Source organism: Hemiscyllium ocellatum, assembly GCF_020745735.1.
Source record: "Hemiscyllium ocellatum isolate sHemOce1 chromosome 27 unlocalized genomic scaffold, sHemOce1.pat.X.cur. SUPER_27_unloc_23, whole genome shotgun sequence".
In the NCBI taxonomy this organism is placed as follows: domain Eukaryota; kingdom Metazoa; phylum Chordata; class Chondrichthyes; order Orectolobiformes; family Hemiscylliidae; genus Hemiscyllium; species Hemiscyllium ocellatum.
This window is the reverse complement of record NW_026867491.1, coordinates 102805-128526: the sequence shown is the minus strand read 5'-3', so window position 1 is coordinate 128526 and position 25722 is coordinate 102805. Positions and strand designations below refer to the sequence as shown.

Sequence of the window (25722 nt, the reverse complement as noted above, 5' to 3'; positions counted from 1 at the left end):
TTTCAGAGACTCTTCAAGCCCAGCTTGAATTATTTGAATTTCCTGGAGACGCTACCCTAGTTCAAAACATTGACCTCCTTGCTAGCCCTGACAAAGTGTCCAATCACACTGACTCCACTACCTTTCTCAACCATCCACATCAATGTGGTTATATTGTACCCCCTCCAACAAAGTTAAGTTCCTAATGAGCCTTAACAGTATGAACTCACCTCAAAACAACTACAAATCTTTACGGAGCTTAAAATGACCCTCTCTTCAGCACCACACTGGGCCGACGTTTGTATGACTGCCACTTTCATCTTTATGTTGCCATCCTTGATACCTGTGCTCCAGCTGTTCTCACCCAGCAACATGGCTCCTCTTGGTGCCCTATTGCCTATTATTCTACTGAGCTTGATCCTTTTGCTCAAGGTATGCCTTTCTGCACCCAGATTCTCTCTGCCATCCACACTCTGGTAGTGGCTGCCTCTAATATAACTTTACATCAAAATGTAGAAGTCTGTACCTCGCATTCTGCAGTATCCTTGCTGATTTCTAAACATACTCTGCGCCCCGCTATGGTTCGTATCAGTCGCTATGAGATTTCATTACTTCTGAATCCATTTCTCTCCTTTAAATACTGCTCTAACATTACCCCGCTACATTCCTGCAGGAAGAACCACTTGAACTGCCTGATCCTCCCCATGATTGTGTTCTCATAAATGAACTTGTTACTAAACCATGTTCTGATCTTACGTACGTCACAGATGTGATCAACAAAACGGGTCAAGATGCAGGGAAGATACCTGCCCAACTGTTGCCTGATTCGTGTGGATGGAAGTTTACTTGCTGGCTATGATCGCTGTGTGGATGGATCGTGTGGGATGTACTGATAGTCCTTGGACTCATCCTAGGAATACACACTGTCGTCTGCTTATGCGTGAAATAGACTGTGCATTGTTTTTCACCTAAGCCAAAGAGCATCTGGTTAATTGACCCTTGTCTACCCCTCTAACTCTGTGCCTGAACTTCCATGCTGAAATCCTGTATCTTTCAGACTCTGCTCCTCTGGACGATGACCTGGCAGAGGAGGCACTTGACTTATTTGAAAATATACATTGACTGGATGGACTAATAATTTCCTATTCCTATTCCTTGGATGCTGCCTGACCTGCTGTGCTTTAACCAGCAACACATTTTCAACTGCGATCTCCAGCATCTGCAGACCTAATTTTTTACCCTAATAATAATTATAAGCCAAGTAGTTGTCATGAAATAATAAAAGGAGGGAATAAGAAAGTCTATAGCCATAAAACTTGTCTTTAAACATTTAAACTAAAATGTAATGTTGAATTATAGAGCACATTTGCTGCACACTAAAAAATAGACAGGCAGGGAGGCTTGGTAAAAGTGGAGAACTCAAGGTATGCAGAAGATAACAAAGTGATAACAGGATACCCTAAGGCAATTAAGAACATTTGCCTTAACAGTGAACTGTGTAAATAGGACACAGTGATAACATTCATGGCTGTTCCCTTGTGAAATTAATGACAGCGTTTGATTCTGACCCCGAAACGAAATTCAGTACTATCAAAGGCCTTGTAATTGACAGTCAGGAACTGTTAATTATAATGGATTCTTATTACCCCTTGCAAGCTAGGCAAACCGAGGGAAAACACCGTTGCTGTTATAACTCCCTGACTTGAGAGTTCAAAAGGACAAGAGTGACAGAGAAACCATTATAGCACTGGGGCTCCCGAAGCCATTAAAAAATTAACTCTTCGTGCTTACCTGCTTTGGATTGAACGTAATTGCATTTTTGAGACTTTATGATGGTATTGAGTAGCCATTACCAGTTATTAAATATGAACTCTGTAAAACGTAACATTGAAGCTTTAACTTACTTGCTGTTCTTGCAGACCACTCTACAGACCTTTCAGACTGCCCCACTGTCAATTCCAACTAATCAGATCTTATGTCTTATTTGAATCACAACCCTGAAAAGAAAGCATGTTTAATTCGAAGACTAATGAATCAGTTTAAATGCAACCTTTTGGTAACATCTCAGCCTCAGGTACCGTATGATTCAGTGCCTAAAAAGCAGGGGTCTGCTCCTCGCTTAGAAATTATTCTAGGCCTAACATTGAAGAGATTCTGGCACAATGTGTCAGCAAGCCATTTTATGATCAAAAGTTTGCTCTCCTGCTAAGAAGCCATTTTGGAAAACAGTTGTATCTGACCTGTGACCTGTGCAAGGTTAGGAACTCTCCAATTAGCTCAGACTGATACCCCTTTATGATAGGAGTTTATCTTGCTAGCAGGCACCTCACTCGGCTGGGTATGTTTTTCCCACCTGATGAATGGCTTAGAGCCTGTGGGAGTGATTAGTCAAGCGTACAGTGACCTGTCAATTAACTTTTCTTCCTTACGAATTAAGAACATGCAATGTTTTTGTAAATCTTTGTGTAAAGGAAACCACTTTGTATCAGTACATCAGAGTAGCCTGCCAGGGCACTTGAAGAGTTGGCCCCCTACTCTCCTAGGTTACTAGAACCTAGCGAGTTTAGCTTATCGGTATCAGTGGAGCTGTTGGTAAATAAAGGGGATAACTAAAATTAAACTAAACAGTCTATAAGAGTTTTTTTATTCCAGACTCTCAAAGAGTACGATCTCCAGGACGAATCGTGAGAGGTTACAGGTCTGACTCCACAAGGGATTCCCTGGGCTGTCTCAAATCCCTACTTTAACACTCTAACTCATCCATGTTGACCAGTTAGCCTAAACAATCTAGTACCATTTGCTAGCACTTGGCCCATATCCCTCTAAACCCTTCCATCCAGATTCCATTCAAATATTGTAATTTTACCAGCCTTCACGACTTCCTCAAGCAGCTAATTCCATACCCGCGCCACCCTTTGCTTGAAAAAGTTGTCCCTTAAGTCCCTTTTATTTCTTTCCCCTCTCACCCTAAATGTATGCCATCTAGTTCTAGACTCCCCCCAACTCAGGGAAAAGACCTTGTCTGTTTATCCTATCAATGCCCCTCATGATTTTATAAATCTCTGTAAGGTCACCTCTCAGCCTCCGATACTCCAGGGAAAACAGGACCAACCTATTCAGCTTCTCTCGATAGCTCAAATCCTCCAACCCTGGCAACTTCCTTCTAACTCTTTTTTTTTGAACCCTTTCAAGTTTCACAACAAACTTCTGACAGAAAGGAGACCAGAACTGCACACAATATTCCAAAAGTGGTCTAACCAATGCCCTGTACAGCTGCAACATCACCTCCCAACTTCAATACTCGATACTCTGACCAATAAAGGAAAGCATTCCAAACACCACCTTCGCTATCTTATCTATCTGTGACTACTTTCAAGGAGCTATGAACCTGCACTCCAGATCTTTGTTCAGCAACACTCCCTTGGATCTTACCATTAAGTGTATAAGTCCTCCTCTGATATGCTTTTCCAAAATGCAGTGCCTCATATGTATCTAAATTAAACTCCGTCTGCCACTTCTCAGCCCATTGACCCATCTGATTAAGGTCTTGTTGTCCTCTGAGCTAAGCATCTTCGCTGTCCACTACACCTTTAATTTTGGTGTCATCTGCAAAATTAGTAACTGTCGTATAGTGACATCCACAGCATTTAGAGTCATAGAGATGCACAGCATGGAAAGAGACCCTTCGGTCTAACCCATCCATGCTGACCAGATATCCCAACCCAATCTAGTCCCACCTGCCAGCACCCGGCCCATATCCCTTCAAACCCTTCCTATTTATATACCATCCAAATGCCTCTTAAATGTTGCAATTGTTCTCGCCTTCATCACTTCCTCTGGCAGTTCATTCAATACACATACCATCCTCTGCTTGAAAAAATTGCCCCTTAGATCTCTTTTATATCTTTCCCCTCTCACCCCAAACCTATGCCCTCTTGTTCTGGACTCCCCAACCCCAGGGAAAAGATTTTGTCTATTTATCCTATCCATGCCCCTCATTTTGTAAATCTCTAGAAGGTCACCCCTCAGCCTCCGACGCTCCAGGGAAAACAGCACCAGCCTGTTCAGCCTTTCCCTGTAGCTCAGATCCTCCAACCCTGGCAACATCCTTGTCAATCTTTTCTGAACCCGTTCAAGTTTCACAACATCTTTCCAATAGGAAGGAGACCAGAACTGCATGCAATATTCCAGCAGTGGCCTAACCAATATTCTGTACAGTCGCAACATGACCTTCCAACTCCTATACTCTGACCAATAAAGGAAAGCATACCAAACGCCGCCTTCACTATTCTGTCTACCTGCGACTCCACTTTCAAGGAGCTATGAACCTGCACTCTAAGGTCTATTTGTTCAGCAACACTCTCTAGGACCTTACCATGAAGTGTATAAGTCCTGCTAAGATTTGCTTTCCCAAAATGCAGCACCTCGCATTTATCTGAAATAAACTCCATCTGCCACTTCTCAGCCATTGGTCCATCTGGTCCAGATCCTGTTGTAATCTGAGGTAACCCTCTTTGCTGTCCACTACACCTCCAATTTTGGTGTCATCTGCAAACTTACTAACTGTACCTCTTATGCTTGTATCCAAATCATTTATGTAAATGACAAAAAGTAGGGGACTCAGCACTGATCCTTGTGGCACTCCACTGGTCACAGACTTCCAGACTGAAAAACAACCCTCCACCACCATCCTCTTCTACCTTTGAACTAGTTCTGTAACCAAATGGCTAGTTCTCCCTGTATTCCATGAGATCTAACCTTGCTAATCAGTCTCCCATGGGAACCTTGTCGAACGCCTTACCGAAGTCCATATAGATCAGATCTTCTGCTCTGCCATCATCAATCTTCTTTGTTACTTCTTCAAAAAGCTCAATCAAGTTCGTGAGACATGATTTTCCCACGCACAAAGCCATGTTGACTATCCCGAATCAGTCCTTGCTTTTCCAAATACATGCACATCCTGTCCCTCAGGATTCCCTCCAACAACTTGCCCACCACCAAGGTCAGGCTCACCGGTCAATAGTTCCCTGGCTTGTCTTTACCCCCCCTTCTTAAACAGTGGCACCACGTTTGCCAACCTCCAGTCTTCCAGCACCTCACCTGTGACTACCGATGATACAAATATCTCAGCAAGAGGCCCAGCAATCACTTCTCTAGCTTCCCACAGAGTTCTCGGGTACACCTGATCAGTTCCGGGGGATTTATCCACTTTTAAACATTTCAAGACATCCAGTACTTCCTCCTCTGTAATCTGGACATTTTGCAAGATGTCACCATCTATTTCCCTACAGTCTATAACTTCCATGTCCTTTTCCACAGTAAATACTTCCACAAAATATTCATTTAGTATCTCCCCAACTTTCTGTGGCTCCACACAAAGGCCACCTTGCTGATCTTTGAGGGGAAAGTGAGGACTGTAGATGCTGGAGATAAGAGCTGAAAAATGTGTTGCTGGAAACGCGCAGCAGGTCAAGCAGCATCCAAGGAGCAGGAGAATCGACGTTTCGGGCATAAGCCCGATTCCTGGAGAAGGGCTTATGCCCGAAACGTCGATTCTCCTGCTGCTTGACCTGCTGATCTTTGAGGGGCCCGATTCTCTCCCTAGTTACCCTTTTGTCTTCAACATATTTGTAAAAGCCATTTGGATTCTCCTTAATTCTATTTGCCAAAGCTATTTCATGTCCCCTTTTTGCCCTCCTGATTTCCCTCTTAAGTATCCTCCTACTTTCTTTCAACTCTTCTAATGATTCACTCGATCTATCCTGTCTATACCTGACATATGCTTCCTTCTTTTTCTTAACCAGACCCTCAATTTCTTTACTTTACTTATCTAGCATTCCCTATACCTACCAGCCTTCCCTTTCGCCCTGACAGGAATATTTATATAAATGATGAAATGTGGTGGACCTAGCACCCATCCTTGTGGTATACTGCTGGTCACAGGCCTCCAGTCTGAAAAGCAACTCTCCACCACCACCCTCTGTCTTCCTACCTGTGAGCTGGTACTGTATCCAAATTACTAGTTCTCGCTGTATTCGATGATATCTAACCTTGCGAACTTGTCCCCCTTGGGGAATCTTGTCAAACGCCTTACTGAAGTCTATATAGTACCCTGGCATGTATGCCGTCAGGCCCAGGGGACTTGTCTGCCCTCAATCCTAATGGTTTGCTGTGTAACTTTTCTTTCTCAATGTTATTGTTTAAGTTCTATCCTTTCTATAATCTCTGACTTGCCCATTCCAATAGGAATGGTACTGTTGTCCTCCAGCTTGAAAACTGAGGAAAAGGATTGACTTAGCATCTCTGCCATTTCAGTGTTCCTCCTATAACTCACCGGTTTCATCTTCCAAGGGGCTTGAGTAACTCTGTTCCCTTCAGCATGCCAACACAAGCTTTTGCTATTCTTTTTGATATTTTGCGCTAGGTTTCTTTCGTAATTTACCTTTATTCGTTTTTTTTAGTATCCCTTCGTTTATGTTTGCAAGTTTTCCAATGTTTCATCTTTCGAGGTCTGGAATAACATTTCGGAAAAGACATTTTTTTAATAAAGAAAACCCCACCTTTCAGGTGGCTGGCGAGGGGAGCAGGGAACACATTCGCCCCGCCCCCATTGCCTCCGATTGGTTGGATGCCTCGTCTAACCGCGCCCACTCCACGCGGAGTGACGTCACGGTCTGGTCACCCAGCCCCTTGTGTTGGCGCATGTGCAGTGTAGGTCATGTAGTGGGACAAAGACAGTGTTACTGAGTGTGGGAGAGGAATGACGCCGGCGGCTTAAGGAACAAGAACAGAAACCGCTGGAAAAGTTGAGCAGCCCTGGCTGCATGTGTCAAGGGAATCCGAGGAAACGTTACGTGTCCAGTGATGCTCTTTCAGAACAGAAACAGGTTTCGGAGACGTCGCCAGGCCTGAGCGCCCGGGGAGAGGGGACAGTGAGTACCTACTTCGACACTGTCCTATCCCCCCAGTCCAGGAACTCCCCACATACGTTCAGGACACCACCCACACCCTCCACCTCCTCCAAGACTTCCGTTTCCCCAAACCCCAACGTCTCATTTTCACCATGGATATCCAATCCCTCTACACCTCCATCCGCCATGGCCAGGGCCTCCAAGCCCTCTGTTTCTTCCTCTCCCGAGGTCCCCAACAGTATCCTTCCACCGACACACTCATTCGTCTGGCCAAACTGGTCCTCACCCTTAACAATTTCTCCTTCGAATCCTCCCACCTCCTCCAGACCAAAGGGACAGCCATGGGCACCCGTATAGCCCCCAGTTATGCCTGTCTCTTTGTTGGCTACGTAAAACAGTCCACCTTCTACCACTCCCCACCTCTTCCTCTGTTACATTCATGACTGCATTGGCACCACCTCGTGCTCCCGCGAGGAAGTTGAGCAATTCATCAACTTCACCAACACATTCCACCCTGACCTTAAATTTCCCTGGACCATCTGACACCTCCCTCCCCTTCCTGGACCTCTCCATCTCCATTAATAATGACCGACTTGACACTGGTATTTTATAAACCCACAGACTTCCACAGCTACCTGGATTACATCTCTTCCCACCCTACCTCCTGCAAAAATGCCATCCCGTATTCCCAATTCCTTTGCCTCTGCCGTATCTGTTCCCAGGAGGGCCAGTTCCACCACAGAACACACCAGATGGCCTCCTTCTACAGATACCGCAATTTCCCTTCCCACGTGGTTAAAGATGCCCTCCAAAGCATCTTTTCCACATCCCACACCGCCGCCCTCAGAGCCCACCCCTCCAACCGTAACAAGGGCAGAACGCCCCTGGTGCTCACCTTCCCTCCTACCAACCTTCGCATAAACCAAATCATCTGCTGACATTTCTGCCACCTTCAAACGCACCCCACACGAGGGATATATTTCCCTCCCCATCCCTTTCCACCTTCCGCAAAGACCGTTCCCTCTGTGACTCCCTGGTCAGGTTCATGCCCCCCTACAACCCACCCTCCCATCCTGGCACCTTCCCCTGCCACCGCAGGAATTGCAAAACCTGCGCCCACACCTCCTTCCTCACCTCCATCCAAGGCCCTAAAGGAGCCTTCCACACCCATCAAAGCTTTTCCTGCACATCCACCAATATCATTTATTGTATCCATCGCTCCCGATGCGGTCTCCTGTACATTGGGGAGACTGGACGCCTCCTAGCAGAGCGCTTTAGGGAACATCTCTGGGACACCCACACCAATCAACCACACCGCCCTGTGGCCCAACATTTGAACTCCCTCTCGCACTCTGCCGAGGACATGGAGGTCCTGGGCCTCCTTCGCCGCCGCTCCCTCCCCACCAGACGCCTGGAGGAAGAACGCCTCATCTTCCGCCTCGGAACACTTCAACCCCAGGGCATTAATGTGGACTTCAACAGCTTCCTCATTTCCCATTACCCCACCTCACCCCATTCTAAACTTCCAGCTCAGCACTGTCCCCTGACTTGTCGTACCTGCCTATCTTCTTTTCCACCCATCCACTCCACCACCCCTCCCCCCATACCTATCACCTTCTTCCCACCCCCACTCACCTATTGTACTCTATGCTACTTTCTCCACACCCCCACCCTACTCTCATTTATCTCTTCACCCTTCAGGATCTCTGCCTGTATTTCTGATGAAGGGCTTTTGCCCGAAATGTCAATTTTCCTGCTCCTTGGATGCTGCCTGAACTGCTGTGCTTTTCCAGCACTATTCTAATCTAGGCTCTGGTTTCCAGGGTCTGCAGTCATTGTTTTTACCGGGAGGAGACAGTGAGACAGGGGAGGATTGGAAACCGCAGGAGGAGGGAGACTGGGGAGTTTATAAACTCCGAGGGGAGGCCTGAGGCCGCGAATAAAAGCTCCACAGGCCCAGTGTTTACTTTGTTTGGGGAAGGACCTCTGGGGGCAACCGGTCTCTATATTCGTGAGGGTAAGACGCATGTTGTCTTGGGGCAGGGAGCGCGGGCATTCTTCTTGGTGAGGGCACCATCAGCTATCATTTCTGGGAGAGAATTCCAACTTTGTGGCAGCCTTTGTGTCAACTAGAATTTTCTCATTCTGGATGTAAGTTGGCTCGCTGAGCTGGAAGGTCATTTTCAAATGTTTCATCACCATACTAGATAACATCGTTAGTGAGTCTAGTGGAGCGCTGGTACTATGTCCTGCTTTCTATTTATGTCTTTTGGTTTTTTAGGGTGGGTGATATCATTTACATTCTTTTTCTCAGAGCATGGTAGATGAGGTCCAAAGCAAAAACTTTCCAGTTGGAATGTCATGCTTCTAGGAATTCTTGTGTGTGTTTCTGGTTGGTTTATAGGACGGTGGCTTGTCATTGGATGGATGTATGGTCCCAGTCAACATGGTGTCCTCCGTTGTCTGTCTGTAAAGATATTAGTGATAGTGCATCATGTGTTTTTGTGGATAGTTAATGTTCATATATCCTTGTGGCTAGTTTTATACCTGTTTGTTAGATGTAGTGTTTAGTACAGTCTTGGAATCCCTATGTGTGGAAATATGCCCTTCGGCCCAACAACCCCATACTGACCCTGTAGAGAGTATGCCAGCCAAGCCCATTCCTCTACAATTACCCCGACTTAAGCACCATTGTGGGCAATTTTAGCATGGTCAATTCACTTAGCCTGAATTTCTTTGGATTGTGGGAGGAAACCGGAGCACCCAGAGGAAACCAACACAGACACGGGGAGATTGTGCATACGCCACACAGACAGTAGCCCCAGAATGAGATTGAACCTGGGTCTCTGGCGCTGTGAGGCAGCAGTGCTAACCACTGAGCCACCGTGCCGCTCCCTTCTATTTCAACTGTCTTTCAACTTTAAACACATTCATCACAGTCTTCCCAGAGGACTGTTCTCTCTCATTAGAGATGGCTGGTGGTGGTTTATCTTGAGGGTCACCACACCTCAGCTGAGGGGAAAGGCCGAGAAGGAGATCCTCACATTTCTCCAACTTGGGTGATACATAATGTGAAGTACCTTGGTATACTTTTGTTGAAATGTTATCATCCGTATTAGCTGTTGCTGTTGCTGTCATTTATTGGCAAGACTCATGTCAAGTGAAACAATTTTAGCAAGAAATTGTCAACTGGCAGAGCTCCCCCACCCAATGCCAAAGAAGTGATTGCCTTTGTCGATGAAAGAAAATTGGCAAAGAAAAAGAAATTTAAGTGTCATGTACCTTTAGAAAGAGTGGAAGGGTTGATGTTGCAAAATAAATGAAAACAACATTTATGAAGTGGAGCAACAAACTAAATTAACAACGTTGGTTTCTTTTCACATAACTGCACTACTGCAAATGTCTGTTTTATGGGAAAATGTTATGTACTCAAATATGTTCTTATTTTGTAAAGAGTCAGGTCAATAGGTTTAATTTTGTCAATAGTGATCAGTAAGATCTTGATTTATACAGCATCTATGTGAAATGCACTGGTAGTTAATATTTGATCGAGTAAGTCTCCACTGACCACCACAAGAACAAAGTTATCCCTGTCTGAACTGTCAGAAAAGATGTGCTTTCTTCACAAATTTTGCCTTCTTGATGTGTTTGTATGTCTTGCAATATTTGATTTTAAAATATGTAATTTACAATGAAAATGAATTGTTTGTGCTTTTTAATGTTGATTTTAAGGTATGCTGATAAGAAACTATGTATGCATTTAGGCCGTCTAAAAATAGAATGCTTTTCATACTCAAAGTTGCTGTGCAAACAAAACACAATTTGGGAGGTGATGGTTGTTCCCTATCTCAAAGCCAATATAAATAATACCTGTGGTGTCAACACATGCAACCACTGCCTTTCACTCTTTTTTATGGAAATCATTGGGAATTTAACAGATACACTACTGCAGCAGAATCTGTGCACATTACATCGGGCTTCCCATCAGGATGCCATAACAAAACTCAACCTAATTTGGGGAGTTGGGGAAAGTGAAAAATAACTGAATCTCTAGTATATACCCTGTGGTTAAAGAGCACTACAACAGTATTGTACGGACATGTCAGCTGACTTGCTGAGACCTAACTTTACTCTACGACACCTTGATTGGCTTGAGTTGTCGCTTGAGTTGTTGCATGTAAAACGAAACATTATGGAGTAAAGACATTTTTGAGACTGAAAATGTTTTATTTGGCCTTCAGCAGTCACACCTACACTTTTACCATATACTTTGCTTATTTTGATTTAACTTGATGGTATGTAACCTCAGTTGCTAAACAACCCTCAGTGGAACCTCAAGTGTTATTTGTGATCCAATTCAAAAGCCAACTTCCTCCAAATACAAAATGTTGCTGACTACAAAGAAAAATCATACAAAAGCTTTTATCAACTCCCCAGATTGATTTACCGCAAGAAATAGCAGTATTGGCCATTCTGCTCCATTATTCAGTGAGATCATGTCTGATCTGATAACCCTCAATTCCATTTTCCTGCCTTTCCCCCCAAATCCTTGATTCCTTCCTGATCTTCCTTTGACACCTTCAATTTTTCAGAAGTTTAACTTATCTAGAACTTCCAAGACTGAGACACTTGGACACACAGTACCAACATCAGTCCTTGTTAATTGTTCTTGCTTCTGCGCCACAGAAAATTGTTTTCTGGATCCTTGTTTGAGTCTACAAACTGCTCAATAAGCTCAAACAACCCTGTTCTGTTCTAATGAGCCAATATCTCTGACAGCTCCATTTCAATGAAATTGAAAAAGCTTCCTATCACCCATTCGGGCCAGGATTAAAGATGATTCTCATTTTCCTAAATACTTGGAATCGATTTAATTGATTTTAAACAAACAAGTTCTGACAGATGTTCGGATTCGTTTGAGAAGTTTAGCAGAATTGTTTTTCTCAGATGGGGCAATGAAACTTCTTTAGATTGTTTCCACTATTGGAGGTCTACCTCCAGTTCTTTTGTTTTAGCACATTATAATGATCTTCTGAACTAGTTTTATTTCATTATATCCATCCCTTCAAACAAACCAATTCTTCCCATAAGTAAATTCATCCATCTCCAGCACATTCTAGGTGATATGTTTCCTTAAATTCCATTAAAATGTCCTACCTCTTTCCTTAAATCTACTCCCCCTAGTTGCTGAAGCCATCCACCAAGGGGAAAAGTTTCTTCCTATCTAGACCCTAAGTGTCTTATCTGTACACTCCAAACAGGTCCTCACCCAGCCTTCTCTGCTCTAAGGAAAATACCCTCAGCCGATCTAATCATTCTCATAGCTGAAACTCACCAACATGCACCACCCTGGGTTAGTATTCCCTTCTGCACCCTTTCTAGTGCCATCACATTCTTCTAATAATGTGACGACCAGATCCACTACTCCAGCTGTGGCCCAACTAATGCCTTGTACAGTTCCATCATGATCTCCTGGCTGTCATGTTCAATGCCTTAACTTTTAAGGGCAAGTATTTCATATGCCGCCTTAACCATATCATCCACATGTCCTGTTGCCTTCAAGAATCTATGAACACACATACCTTTCTCTGATCTTCAGTACATTCTAAGTTCTTGCGATTCATCATGTACTCCCTTGCCTGTTGATCCTCCTGAAATGTATCATCTCGATCTTTTCAGGATTGAACTCCATCTGCCAATGTTCTGCTCATCTGACCAACTCATCTTTATTGCCCTGTAGTCTAAAACTTTCCTCCTTGCCATATATTAGTGTGGGTTCTGAATTTCTATTGGGCCTGATTTATTGAGGTTGCATTGTGTTTATTTTGTGGGCATAGTTTTAGAAAATTAGGAGGATACTTGGATCCAGTATCTGTTTATACCCAAAGAAGAAACTCAAACCAGATTTTTTTTTAATCCAATGTTTTCCCTGGTAACATTTTCACAACGTCTTCAATTTCCGCAACACCCTTTGCTTAACTTAAACTATGTTCAAATCAAGATATTACTGAATGGAGATCATAACTACTTGTACTTTTAAATCTGTCTCAAGCAATGCTGCAAATTAGGTAATCTTGCATGATTATTTTATAACTGTGCTCAAAACCTTTTTTAAAAAGTGACCGGATGAAGATTGAAGTTGACTGAACTGCTTTCTTCATTTTATAATATAACGTTGACTCTCCTGCTTCTTGGATGCTGCCTGATCTGATGCACTTTTCCAGCAACACATTTTCAGCAATTTGTAAATAACATTTGTCTTTTTTCAGGTTCATTAGCTGCTGCTTAAGTGTGTTGGTAGGTTTGTGGGCTACCATGATGTGGAGAGGTTTGAGTTGTCTGGACATCCATTTCACAGATGTCTTTGATGTAAGGTAATGTGGCTAGTGTTTCTGCGCATGTGTCTGCTTGTTTGACTTTGTTGAGAAATCAGCGGACAGGGTTTATTGAGTACCCGTTCTTCTTGAATATGCTGTATAAGTATTTATCTTCTGCTCTTCATAGTTCCTGGGTGGTGCAATGTGTAGTGGCTCGTTGAAATAGTGTCCTGATGCAGATTTGTTTGGGATGATTTGCTTCTGCATTAGGTACTAGGGGCTGTGTATGTTGTTTTCCTGTAGACGTTAGTCTGAAGTTCCCTATTGACTATTCGCTCTCCTGACATCTAGGAATGGCACTTTGTTGTTCTCTTTTGTGAATTTTATGCCAGTAAGGATATTGTTGATGGTGTTGTAGGTTTCCTCTAATCTGTTTCATTATGTGATGACAAAGGTGTCATCACTGTGGCGGACCCAAAATTTGGGTTGGAGTGTTGGGAGGACTGTTTGTTCAAGTCTCTGCATTATTGCTTCTGCTAGGAACCTTGATATTGGTGGTCTCATGGGTGTTCAGTTGATTTGTTTGTTTGGCTTGTTATTGAATGTGAAGTAGGTGATAAGATATGGGTCCACAAGCTTGACAGTGTTATCTTTTTGCAGATGAAGTTGGTGCTGTTTGGTGTTTGTCTTTGGTTTTTCTCGTAGTGTAGTCAGTGTTTCTTTGGCCACGTTGATGTTCATGGATGTGAACAGGGCTGGATGTCAAAGGACAGTATTATTTCATCCTCTTCTACCTTGTGTATTTGGTGTTCAGGAATTCTTGGGTGGAGTGAATGGAGTGGCGTGAATCTTCTACTCAGTGTTTTTGTCTTCAGTGGAGTTCTTTGACTAGTCTGTATACTGGTGTTCCAGGTAGTGAGACTGTGGGCCTGAGGGGGGCTCCTGGTTTGAAGAGGAGAACAACAAAGTGCCATTCCTAGATGTCACAGTAGAGCGAACAGTTAAGGGGAACTTCAAACTAGCGTCTACAGGAAACAATACACACGGACCAAATACTTAACTACAGAAGCAATCATCCCAACACCCACAAACAAAGCTGCATCAGGAGATTAATTCAACAAGCCACCATACATTGCAGCACAGAGGAACTGCGATGGACAGAAGAGAAATACGTATACGTACTCGAGAAGAATGGGTAGCAATAAACCCAGTGCGCCAATTTCTCATTGATGCTTCCAAGCTGACCCTCAAATTTGGTTTGTCCCTGCATTCTTTCCTGGTTGTCTTTTGTGGGTTTTGAAAACTTTCCCAATCCTCTGACTGAGGATAAGAGTTGGGAAGTTATGTTGTGGCTGATAGGACATTGGGTAGACCACTTGGAATATTGTGTGTAATTCTGGTCTCGCTCCTATCAGAATGATGTTGTGAAACTTGAAAGGGTTCAGAACACATTTAAAACGATGTTGTCAGGGTTTGAGCTGAATGGGCTGGGCTGTTTTTCCTTGTGCACCAGAGGCTGAGGAGTGACTGAGAGTCACTAATAAAATCATGAGAGGCATGGATAGGGTAAATAGACAAGGACATTTCCCTGGGTGAGAGAGTCCAGAACCAAAGGGCAAAAGGTTTAGAGTGGAGGAGGGCAAGATTTGAAAGGGTCCTAAGGAGTAACCTTTTCATGCAGAGAGTGGTGTGTGGAAGGAATGAGCTGCCAGAGGAAGTGGTGGATGTTGATACAGCTATGACATTTAAAAGGCATCTGGATAGGTATTTGAATAGGAAAGGTTTAAAGGGATATGGGTAAGTGCTGGCAAATGGGACTAGATGAGGCCAGGATATCTGGATGGCCCGAAGGGGCTGTTCTGTGCTGTAAATCTGACTCTGGCTTGCCACTACCATTTGCCACGTCCGTATGTTTAGTTTCTCGCGGGTTGTCTGTGTCAATGTCTTGATGTCTCATTCCACCCACCACATACCACCACCACCCACCACAGGGACGATAACCAATTCATGTCTGTCTTTTTTTATCAAGAAGCTGTATTGCAGGTTCAACCTGAATTTGCACTTCTTTTGCTTCCCAAAATCAGACTTGCTCACTCTCAGCAATATCCTGAAAGGTATTAACTTTCACGTGGTGTTATCCAAAATTCGCAGATGTCAGTCCTGACGTTTTTGCTTTTTATGTCCCTGTAAGATCCGGAATCAGCAACTTCAGGAGAATTAGTTTGAGCGGAGTGAGAATAGAGGAAGAGAGAGAGAGAGAGAGAGTGGGATGCTTTCAATTTTGTGGAACAGCAAAAGAAATAAATGTTCTGCAGAAAGTGGAGTAGCTTGTTCTGAATTTCTACCCTGGACTGACCGTGATGACTTTTGTAATCTCTTTTTCCAGAGTATCTGAAGACTGAAGTTTAAAAATCAACAGATGAAGGGCCTATGCCTGAATTGTCGATTCTCCTGCTGTTTGGATGCTGCCTGACCTGCTGTGCTGTTCCAGAACCGCACTTTTCAACTCCTCTCCAGCATCTGCAGTCCCCACTTTCACATCAATGTCTGACAGTCACTCAATCCATCAGGACCTCAACGATTTTCAACTATGATTCTGTGAGAAGGAGCAAAACATTTTGGTTCCTGTTTCAGACCATTTTCAGCATCAGCGGGACTGAATGAGAGTCTCTACTGTTACAGCACACTGTGTGTAAAGCCTGAAACAGTTATACGGCCAGGAAAGAGGAATTTACTGTGGGCAGGGGCCATACATGGGGATGTAGCTGCGGCCATGGTGAAACCAGAGGAATCCCACACTGTGGAGAAACCGTGGAAGTGTTGCGACTGCGGGAGAGGCTTCCATGCCCCATCTGTCCTGGAGATTCATCGGCGAAGTCACACCGGGGAGAGGCCATTCTCCTGCCCCGAGTGCGGGAAAGGCTTTACCTGCTCCTCCCGCCTGCTGGACCACCGCCGAGTACACACTGGGGTGAAGCCATTCTCCTGCCCTGAGTGTGGGAAGGGCTTCACCTACTCCTCCCACCTGGTGGCCCACCAGCGCGTCCACGCTGGGGAAAGGCCCTTCCCCTGCTCTGAGTGTGGGAAGGCCTTCAGCATATCCTCGGACCTGCTGAAGCACCAACGGGTCCACAGAGGGGAGAGGCCATTCAGCTGCCCTGAGTGCGGGAAGGCCTTCAGTGATTCCTCTACCCTGCTGAGGCACCAGTGGGTCCACATCGGGAAAAGGCCGTTCTCGTGCCCTGAGTGCAGGAAGGGCTTCACCCGCTCTTCCGCTCTGCTGACCCATCTGCGAGTCCACACGGGTGAGAAGCCCTTTACCTGCCCCGAGTGCAGGAGGGCCTTCAGCAGGTCTTCCCACCTGCTGAGGCACCAGCGAGTCCACACTGGGGAGAGGCCGTACTCCTGCCTCCAGTGCGGAAAGTGCTTTACCCAGCCCTCCAACCTGCTGACCCACCAGCGGATCCACACCCGCGAGAGACCGTTCTCCTGCCCCGAGTGCGGGAAGGGTTTTGCTGTTTCCTCTAACCTCGTGGCCCACCGGCGGGTCCACACGGGGGAGAGGCCATTCAGTTGTCCCGAGTGCGGGAAGGCCTTCAGCAATTCCTCTGCCCTGCTTAGGCACCAGCGTGTCCACACCGGAGAGAAGCCGTTCTCCTGCCCAGAGTGCGGGAAGGGCTTTACCCGCTCCTCCACACTACTGACCCACCAGCGGGTCCACACAGGGGAGGGGCCATTCAGCTGCCCCGAGTGCAGGAAGGCCTTCAGCGATTCCTCTGCTCTGCTGAAGCACCAGCGAGTCCACACCGGGGAGAGGCCCTTCAGCTGCCCTGAGTGCGGGAAGAGGTTTACGTTTTCCCGCAATTTGCGGAAGCACCAACAGGGGCACCAGCGCTCACAACAGTCAGATTCCACAGCTAACACTGCTGTGAGTTCCCCCCAGGACTGATTCTCCTGACAGTGGGTGCAGTGGGAGAGTTGGTGCACTGTATTTGTTTTCCGTTGGACTGCAACCCCACGGTGGCTCAGGGGTGGCATGGTGACTCAGTGATTAGCACTGCTGCCTCATGGCACCAGGAACCAAGGATCAATTCCACCCTTGGGGCAACTGTCTGTGTGGAGTTTGTGGAGGGTAGGAGAATGGATGAGATAAGAAACCGCTGCCTTTCTTGAGACAAGTCTCCCGGAGAGAACTTGCTGACTGATTGTCTGATCTACTGATCCTCACAGTGCCCCATTGCCCTCAGTTAACTGGAGGAGGTCCACACAGATGTACCGAAGCCCCTCTTTGGACTGTGGAAGGAAACCTGTGCAGACAGGGAAAACATGCAAACTCCACACAGACAGTTACCTGAGGCTGGAATTGAACTTGGGTCCCTTATGCTGTGAGGTAGCAATGCATAGCAGTGTGCTATCCCAATATGTTATAAAATTTGAATAAACCTACTAAGTTGGAAATGTGTCCATAACAAGAACTTAGTGTAAATGTTTGGAAGCAAAAGTCCATCGGAATTGTCTTTGGGACGGATCCAAAACTAACTTCATTAATGATTGAAAATACTTTGATCTCTGGAACTGTCTGCCAGAGAGTGTGTTGGAGTCAGATTCAATTACGGTATTCAAAGTGGAGGTGGATCATTAAACTGAAAAGGAAAGCAATTGCAGTGTTCAGTGAAGAATAGTACAAGGTACTGTAGTGGATTTCAGAATGAGTTTCCTGATTGGGGCTGTTCACTCACTCCTGTTACCATTTCAGGTTGCTGATTTTTCGTCAGCATCCTGCACATGTTGGGATTTTTTCTCCTTTCTAGTATCTACTTGAGTGACTCAGTGACAAATCTAGTTTATGAATTGTTCCTATGATATTCACAGTGCTATATAAATTGTTGTGGGTCACAATGTGTCCAAGTGAGGAAAAACAAACTGTTCATCTTAAATATTTATTTTTAAACAATGGAAATAAAATTAATGTTTGGAAAACACACAACTTGCTGTGTAGTAAGATCATCAAAATTACGAATGGGAGTAAGTAATTGACCATTGAGCTGCTCTGTCTTTCATTTATCTAAATTCTCTTTCCTGCACTTGTTTTTTTTCATGACTTCATCTGCTGAAGTGACTACACTCCAAAAGCTTGTGATTTCAACATAGAACTAGGAGCAAGAGTCGGCCTTCCGGCCCTTCGAGTAAAAAATGAGGTCTGCAGATGCTGGAGATCACAGTTGAAAATGTGTTGCTGGTTAAAGCTCAGCAGGTCAGGCAGCATCCAAGGAATAGGAAATTCGACGTTTCGGGCATGAAGGGCTTATGCCCGAAACGTCGAATTTCCTATTCCTTGGATGCTGCCTGACCTGCTGTGCTTTAACCAGCAACTCACTTCCGGCCCTTCGAGTCTGCTTCACCACTCAATAAAATCATGACTAATCTTTTCGTGGACTATACTCCACTTACCTGCGTTTTCACCATATCCCTTAATTCTTTCATTTTTTTCAAAAACGTATCTACTGCTTCTAGTGATTGCTGAAGTAATGTCAAATCCTTCCCTGGGTAAGGAATTCCATAGATGAACAACCCTCTGGGTGACGAAGTTTCTTCTCAGTTCAGTTTTAAACCTGCTACCTCTAATCTTGAGGCCACGCGGTCATATCATAGTCTCACCTACCAGTGCAGCATCCTATTTCTATTTCTTTCATGATATATTTCTGTAAGATCTTCCAAACAACCTGCTGGACTATAACATGATGTCATGTGACGTATGACTAAAAAATTTCTTATTACGTATCCTCAGAGCAGTGAGATTTCAGGGCTCGAAGATTGGGACACTACCACTGCGCCATAAAATAAAACCCTCTGCAGCAAATAGGTCCTCTTCTATTGAATGAATGGGGAGAGGTTTCTTCTCAACATGGGATACAAATATTATACCTTCAGAGCCCATTACACTAAATTGAGTCCTCTTCGGTTGAATGAATGGATGTGGAGATGCCACAGTTGAAATCGTTAAAAATCACATCCTCCCCCTGAATATGTGACACTACCGCTATAGCCCCAGAGCCCGTTGCAGTAAATTGGGTCAGCTGCTGTTGAATGAATGAACGGGAATGAAAAGGGCGGATACACGGACCCGATTGTGACATTCCCCACCAATCCCAAAGCTTGTGGTCCGTACCGACCAATCGGAGAGAGAGATTGCAGAGGGTGGGACAACACGACACGCAAACGCGGCCGCTATTGGTCAGGTGGAGTAAGATGCGATCTGATCGGAGGAGGCGTGGATGACGCGCGTCACAGAAGGTGGAGACGGAATGAAGAAGATAAACAAAGATGGCGGCGCGAGGCTGCGGTTTCTGACGGAGGGAGGGGGGCAGACAGGCATCGTTTACCTCAGAAAATACCTTTAAAACACATTTCACATTAAAGTCGGAACTTTTCAAACAAGAGGTAACGGTTACCGGGTGAACGGGAAAGCAAATTAAAACTGTCGGCGGTGGAGGAGAGAGAGCCGGCGCCCGCGGCTTCTTCGGCGGCGGCCGGAGCCCAGGAGCTCAACAACCCCCCGGAGCTGGAGGAAGGTCCGAGCTCCAAGAAGCGGGGGGTCCGGCTGGAGGCTGGATTTACTCAAGGCTTGTATCTATTAACTTATTTAAATGGTACCTACTGTATGGGGGTATGGTTTACATTAAAACCGGAGGATCATGTCAGAGTGTTTGTTTATATTGAGCAGTTGTAGTTGGTAAAATACACTCCCTGGAGGAACACCTTCTATGATGCTGCATTTCTTACCTTCTGCCCTTCCCCCATTTGTTATCTCTCATCTCAATTTTACATTTTCGGTCAAATCTAATATCACATTAATCAGCCTTGGATTTCACTGTATTATTAATTAATCTGTTGGATTATTGTAAAACAAAATTAATGGTGTAATTTCGTTTATGATGTCTGAGTTTGACATTGAAGGTGCAGGTGTGAATACCAGTAAGTTGTAAAAATAAATCAAGAGCTTGTCCTTTTTTAACAAAAAAAGGAGTTTAATGATATTATTGGCACTGTCTCCTTGAGCATGAAGATTCAAGTCTGAGCAACAAACCATTTCATGCTGTCACCCAGTTTAATTCAAGTCGAAGAAAATAATTCTGGCAGGCTAAGATTTATACAACCCAAAATATGATTGATTATCTTGTGTATTCTTACCTTTAAGCCGTAACAGAAGGCATTGCGTGGCAGTTTGAGACTGAAACATGGCTGGAAAGAATGTAGATTGATGAGGAAAATCAAATGGCAGAGTTTGAGACCAAAATCTGTCAGTCTGGCTTGATTGCATGAGTGGTGGTTCTTCAAAAGCACCTTCCAAGTCATGACCTCAACCACCAAGAACAGAGAAGTGTGAACACAGGATTCCGACTGCAAGATATATCGCATTGCTTCTTTGTTATTGACCAAAATGCTGGAACTCACTCCTGAACATTGTTGCAGACCACACCATGTTTGTGAAGCAATTTAAGAGGCAGCTCAGGACCACCTTTTCAAGGTCAGTTTGGAAAGAGTTGTTGGCACAGCCAGTGATATTCGCATCTCATGAAATAGTAAGCAAAGAACCCAGGGCGTTGGAAGCTGAATTTGGCATGGATGGAGGATTGGCTAACGACCACAGTTGTGGTAAGGGGCATGTTCAGGATGGCAACTTGTAACTTGTGGTGTACCACAGGGATCAACGCTGGGGCCAACATTATTTACAATATGTATACGAATTACTTGGATAAGTAAAGTGAATGTACTTTTGCTAAGTTTGCAGAAGAGACAGTTGATGTGAAAGCAGGTGGTGAGGATGACATTAGATATCTGGAGAGGGATATAGACAGGTTAAGCAAATGAACGAAAGCTTGGCAGATGGGAAAATGAGGTCATGCAGTTTGTCAGGAGGTGAAGAACTGAATATTAAATGGAGAAAACTTTAGAATAGAGGGATTTGGAATCACATCCACGAATCTCTTCATCCAATTTCAGTAAGTAATAGGGAGGCAAATGGGAGGTTGGCCTTTTCAATAGAGTATAAATATAGGAAGGTTATAGTGAACCTATGGTAAGGTACTAGTCAGGCCGCAATTGAATACTGAGAACAGTTCAGGGCCCTTTACCTGAGGAAAGATATATTGGCATTGGAGGCAGTCCAGAGAAGGTTGACCATGATGATTTCAGAGATGGAAAGAATGTCTTACGAGAACTGAATAGGTTGGGCCTGTGCTTATTAGAAGTTATAATTAGAGGTTACCTTATTGTCACGTACAAGAGCCTGAGGAGACTTGACAGGCTAAACATGGAAAAATGGGTGAGTCTACGACTAGAGGAAGTTACCTCCAAATAAGAGATTGCATGTTTAGGACAGATAGGAATTTCTCCTGAGGGCAGTAAATCTGTGGAACTTGATACTACAGAGGGCTGTTGAGCCTGGGTTGTTATGTGCATTCTAGGCTAAGATAGATTTTTTTTTAAATCAGTAAGCGAATTGAGGATTATGGGACAATGGCAGGAAGACATGGAATAAATGTTTACCAGAATAATTGTGATCTGAATAAATGGCAGAGTCAACTCAATGCTGAACTGAATAGTAAATAGTAATGAGGAAAAGGATACAACTGGCAATTACAGACCAGTCAGTGTTGGGAAGCCTAGAGATTGTAGGGAGTTGGTGGCATTTGGGCATTGTTACTTGATTTATCATCTGGAGTTTCAAATTGATGCTGCTATGGCCCCGATGCAATTTGAAATCAATTTATGTTTCTGGAATATAAAGCTTATCGCTGCTTTGGTGATCTTATGACGCTTGATAAGTACCTATTTTGTTCACTAATGACCTTTTTTTTAAGGAAGGAGATCTTCAGTCCTTTCCTAGTTTGGTGAATGTGTCACTCTTGATCCAAAGTCATGTAGTTGACTCTTAACTGCCCTCTGAATTGGCACTTGGTTTTTGTTGGGAGACAAAGTGTCACGTTCCATGAATGAATAAAGAAAAATATTTAGGACAAGATTGTCATTGTCACTGAGGAGAAAGTGAGGACTGCAGATGCTGGAGATCAGAGCTGAAAATGTGTTGCTGGAAAGCACAGCAGGTCAGGCAGCATCAAAGGAGCAGGAAAATGGATGTTTCAGGCATTCCTGAAGAAGGGCTCATGCCCGAAACGTCGATTCTCCTGCTCCTTGGATGCTGCCTGACCTGCTGTGCTTTCCAGCAACATATTTTCAGCAGTTGTCAATGTCACTGTCAGTGAAGGGAAGATTGTGATCTAGTGATACTGGTTAAGTAGCCCAGAGATCTCTGTCTTCTGAGAACAAAAATTAAAATCCATCATGGATACTAGTGGACTTTATTTTCAATGAATAAAAAGATCTGGAAGTGAGAGTTTGTCTCAGTACTGGCAACCAGGAAACGTTATTGATGAAAACAATGAATTGCAGATGTTGGAGATCAGCAACAACTGGTACAATTGCTGGGGAAACGCAGCAGGTCTGGCAGCATCTGTGGAAAGAAAACAGTTGATGTTTTGAATTCAGCCAAGCTTTGAAGGGCCACCGGACTCAAAACAGTAACACTGTCGTCTCCTCATAGATGCTGCCAGAACTGTTGCTTTTCTCCAATCATTATTGATTATTGTGAAAGTGTTCTTTTAGGGAGGGAAATCTACAATTCACAGCCCTACACACGTGTGTGCACACTCACATCATGTGACTCCAGACCTACGACAATGTGGTTGACTCTCGACGGCCTTCTAGCATGTAGCCAATTGCTCGATCCAAAGGTCATGAGAGCAAATGTTGGACATGCGAGCAACAATCACATCCCACAAAATATTTTCTTGTATATTAAAAAGCATAGGTTAATGAAGGACAGCCAAAACAAACTGCTATGGGAAAGTCATGCACAACTAACTTGATTTGCTTGTAGTTATAAATATTGTTTTAAAATCCTCTTCAGAGAGGACATAGGTTCCATCATTGTTGCAATACTGCATGCAATTCTGTGCTTTCTGCTACAGGAAGGGTGTTATGAAACTTGAAAGGGTTCAGAAAACATTTACAAGGATGCTGCCAGGGCTGGAGGGTTTGAGCTACAGGAAGAGGCTGAACAGACAGGAGCTATTTTCCTTGGAGCTTTGGAGGCTGAGGAGTGACTTTAAAGACGTTTATAAAATCATGAGGGTCATGGGTAGGGTAAATAGGCAAGGTCTTTTCCCTTAGGTGGGGGAATCCAAAATTAGAGGGCATAGGTTTAAGGTTAATGGCAAATGGAGTTTAATATAGATAGGTGTGAGGTCTTACATTTTGTATAGTCAAATCAAGGTAGGAATTTCATGGTGAATGGTAGGACCTTAAGGAGTGTAGTGGAACAGAAGGATCTTGGAGTAGAGGTTCACAGTTCTCTGAAAGTGGAGTCACAGGTAGAAATTTTTTGGCACACTGGCCTTCATCAGTCATGCATTCAGTATAAAATTAGTCGAGATAAGCACCAAATAACAACACGTACCGAAAAGCACCAAATCTGTTTCATCTGCAGTATTTCAAACCAAGAGATGTATGGGTACAGGTTCATAGCTCCTAGAAAGTGGAGTCAGGGGTAGACAGGGTGGTGAAGAAGACTTTCGGCATGTTGCTTTCATCAGTCAGAGCAATGAGTACAGGAGTTGGGATGAATTGTTGCAGCTGTCACAGATTCCACACAACAACACAAGACATGACCCTACCCTTTAATCTGTAAAGTCGCTGTGATAAATGGTGTAACCTGCTGTAGGTAGTAAATCCCTGACACTTTAAAATCAACAATCAGCAATTTATTTAAACAACTCTCGAACAAATGGACGAAACTACTAACAAACTGTATAAATCTAAAACACTTCTACAATGAAAGGGCAGTTGTCCCATATTTTTCCCCCTGGATTTGGTTCGGGTTTTAGTGAGTAGTCTGTCCAAAGCTGCTGCAGGAAGAGATTTTCCTGATTCAACAGATGTTTCTGGCTGACTCTGAAGCTTCCGGGAAAATAGTACCAGCATATTCAGCCTCTCCCTGTAGCTCAAACCTTGCAGCCCTGGCAACATCCTTCCAAACCTCTTCTGAACCCTTTCAAGTTTCACAATGTCTTAAAAAGACATCAACTTTGCTCAACTAATGTGGGAGAATTTTCTGCATGACGCGTTCTGTCTGAAAGAGCCCTCCCCTGTGCTGTGACAGAGCTACAGTGACTTTCAAAAGCCTGACAAATGCTGTCATCAGTCAAAGATTCATTGGGGGAAGCTTCTCAATCACATCTGTAAATGGAGAAAGTGTTTTTAATAATGAGACATGAATAAAGGCTGCATTAATCTTTTGTTCTGAAGATTTACTCATACATCTCAAAACAGAGCAGTCTACGGAACAAAAGACACCGCTGCCTATTTCCTGACCAGGACTGACTTTGCACAGAAACATGGACGTTTTAAATGAATGGGGTGCCATTCGTTTTAAGATGAGGTGAACTTAAGAGGCATAGCATTGGCTTAGAAATGAGAGACCCTTGACACACACACAGCCAAAATCATCACTGCCATTATTATCAAATTAGAATTTAGGCTGGATAGGCTGGGATGTTTTTCCAGTGGAGCAGAGGAGGTTGAGAGGCAATATTTTTAAACCATGAGGGGTGGAGTTGTGTTAATGATAGCTGTCTCTTCCCTAGGGTGGGGGATTTCAAGACCAAGGACTCATTTTTATGATGAGAGGAAAAGATGGAAAAAAAGATGAGGGGCAAAATATTTACAGAGTGTAGTTCGCCTGGGGAAACAGCTACCAGTGAAAGTAGTTGACATAGGTACATTAACAACATTGAAAAGACATTTAGACAAATACATGTGTAGGAAAGCTTTAGAAGATATGGGCTAAGTGCAGGGAAAGGGGTTAGTGTTTACAAACATTTTGGTCAGCATGGACCAGTTTTGCTGAAGGGCCTGTCTCTGTGTAATAATATTCTATGACTTGTGTCCCTTTGTCACTCTGACAGTGTTGAGTTTCCACATGAACCAGGAGAAAGTGAGGACTGCAAATGCGGAGATTGGAGTTGAGAGTATGGTGCTGGAAAAGCACAGCAGGTCAGGCAGCATCCAAGGAGCAGGAGAATCAATGTTTCAGGCACAAGGACGTCCAGATGAACATCACTGAATAAAATCTGATCTCATTCACCAACTCTGATGCAGAGGTGCTGTTGTTGGATCGGGTGGACAGGTCAGAAGTCACACAACACCAGGTGAGAATCCAGTAGATTGATTAAACCCACGAGCTTTCGGAGCACTGTTCCTTCATCAGGTGAAGTGATAAAGGAGCAGCATTGATGAAGGAGCAATGCTCGAAAGCTTGGGATTTTAAATAAACCTGTTGGACTGTAACCTGGTGTTGTGTGACTTCTGACTTCTTCAACTGCGCATTCATGTTGAACTTGATTGGGATACTTTATCCAACTCCACATATTTAAATCATATTGCTTGGAGGGGTT

At 44.2% G+C, this 25722-nt stretch overlaps 2 protein-coding genes across 2 annotated transcripts in view; both read left to right on the top strand.

The window, feature by feature from the left end:
• Positions 1-17665, top strand: part of LOC132807775 (zinc finger protein 234-like) — a 34231-nt gene extending 16566 nt beyond the window's left edge. Inside the window, exons 5-6 of the mRNA XM_060821780.1 lie at positions 6547-6690; positions 15819-17665. Of these exons, the coding sequence (XP_060677763.1) occupies positions 6547-6690; positions 15819-17156 (1482 nt within the window). The 3' untranslated portion in view covers positions 17157-17665. The remainder of the gene's footprint in view (positions 1-6546; positions 6691-15818) is intronic.
• The window catches only part of LOC132807768 (zinc finger protein 239-like), a 184087-nt gene that overhangs the window by 112547 nt on the left and 45818 nt on the right, over positions 1-25722 (top strand). The window lies entirely within an intron of this gene.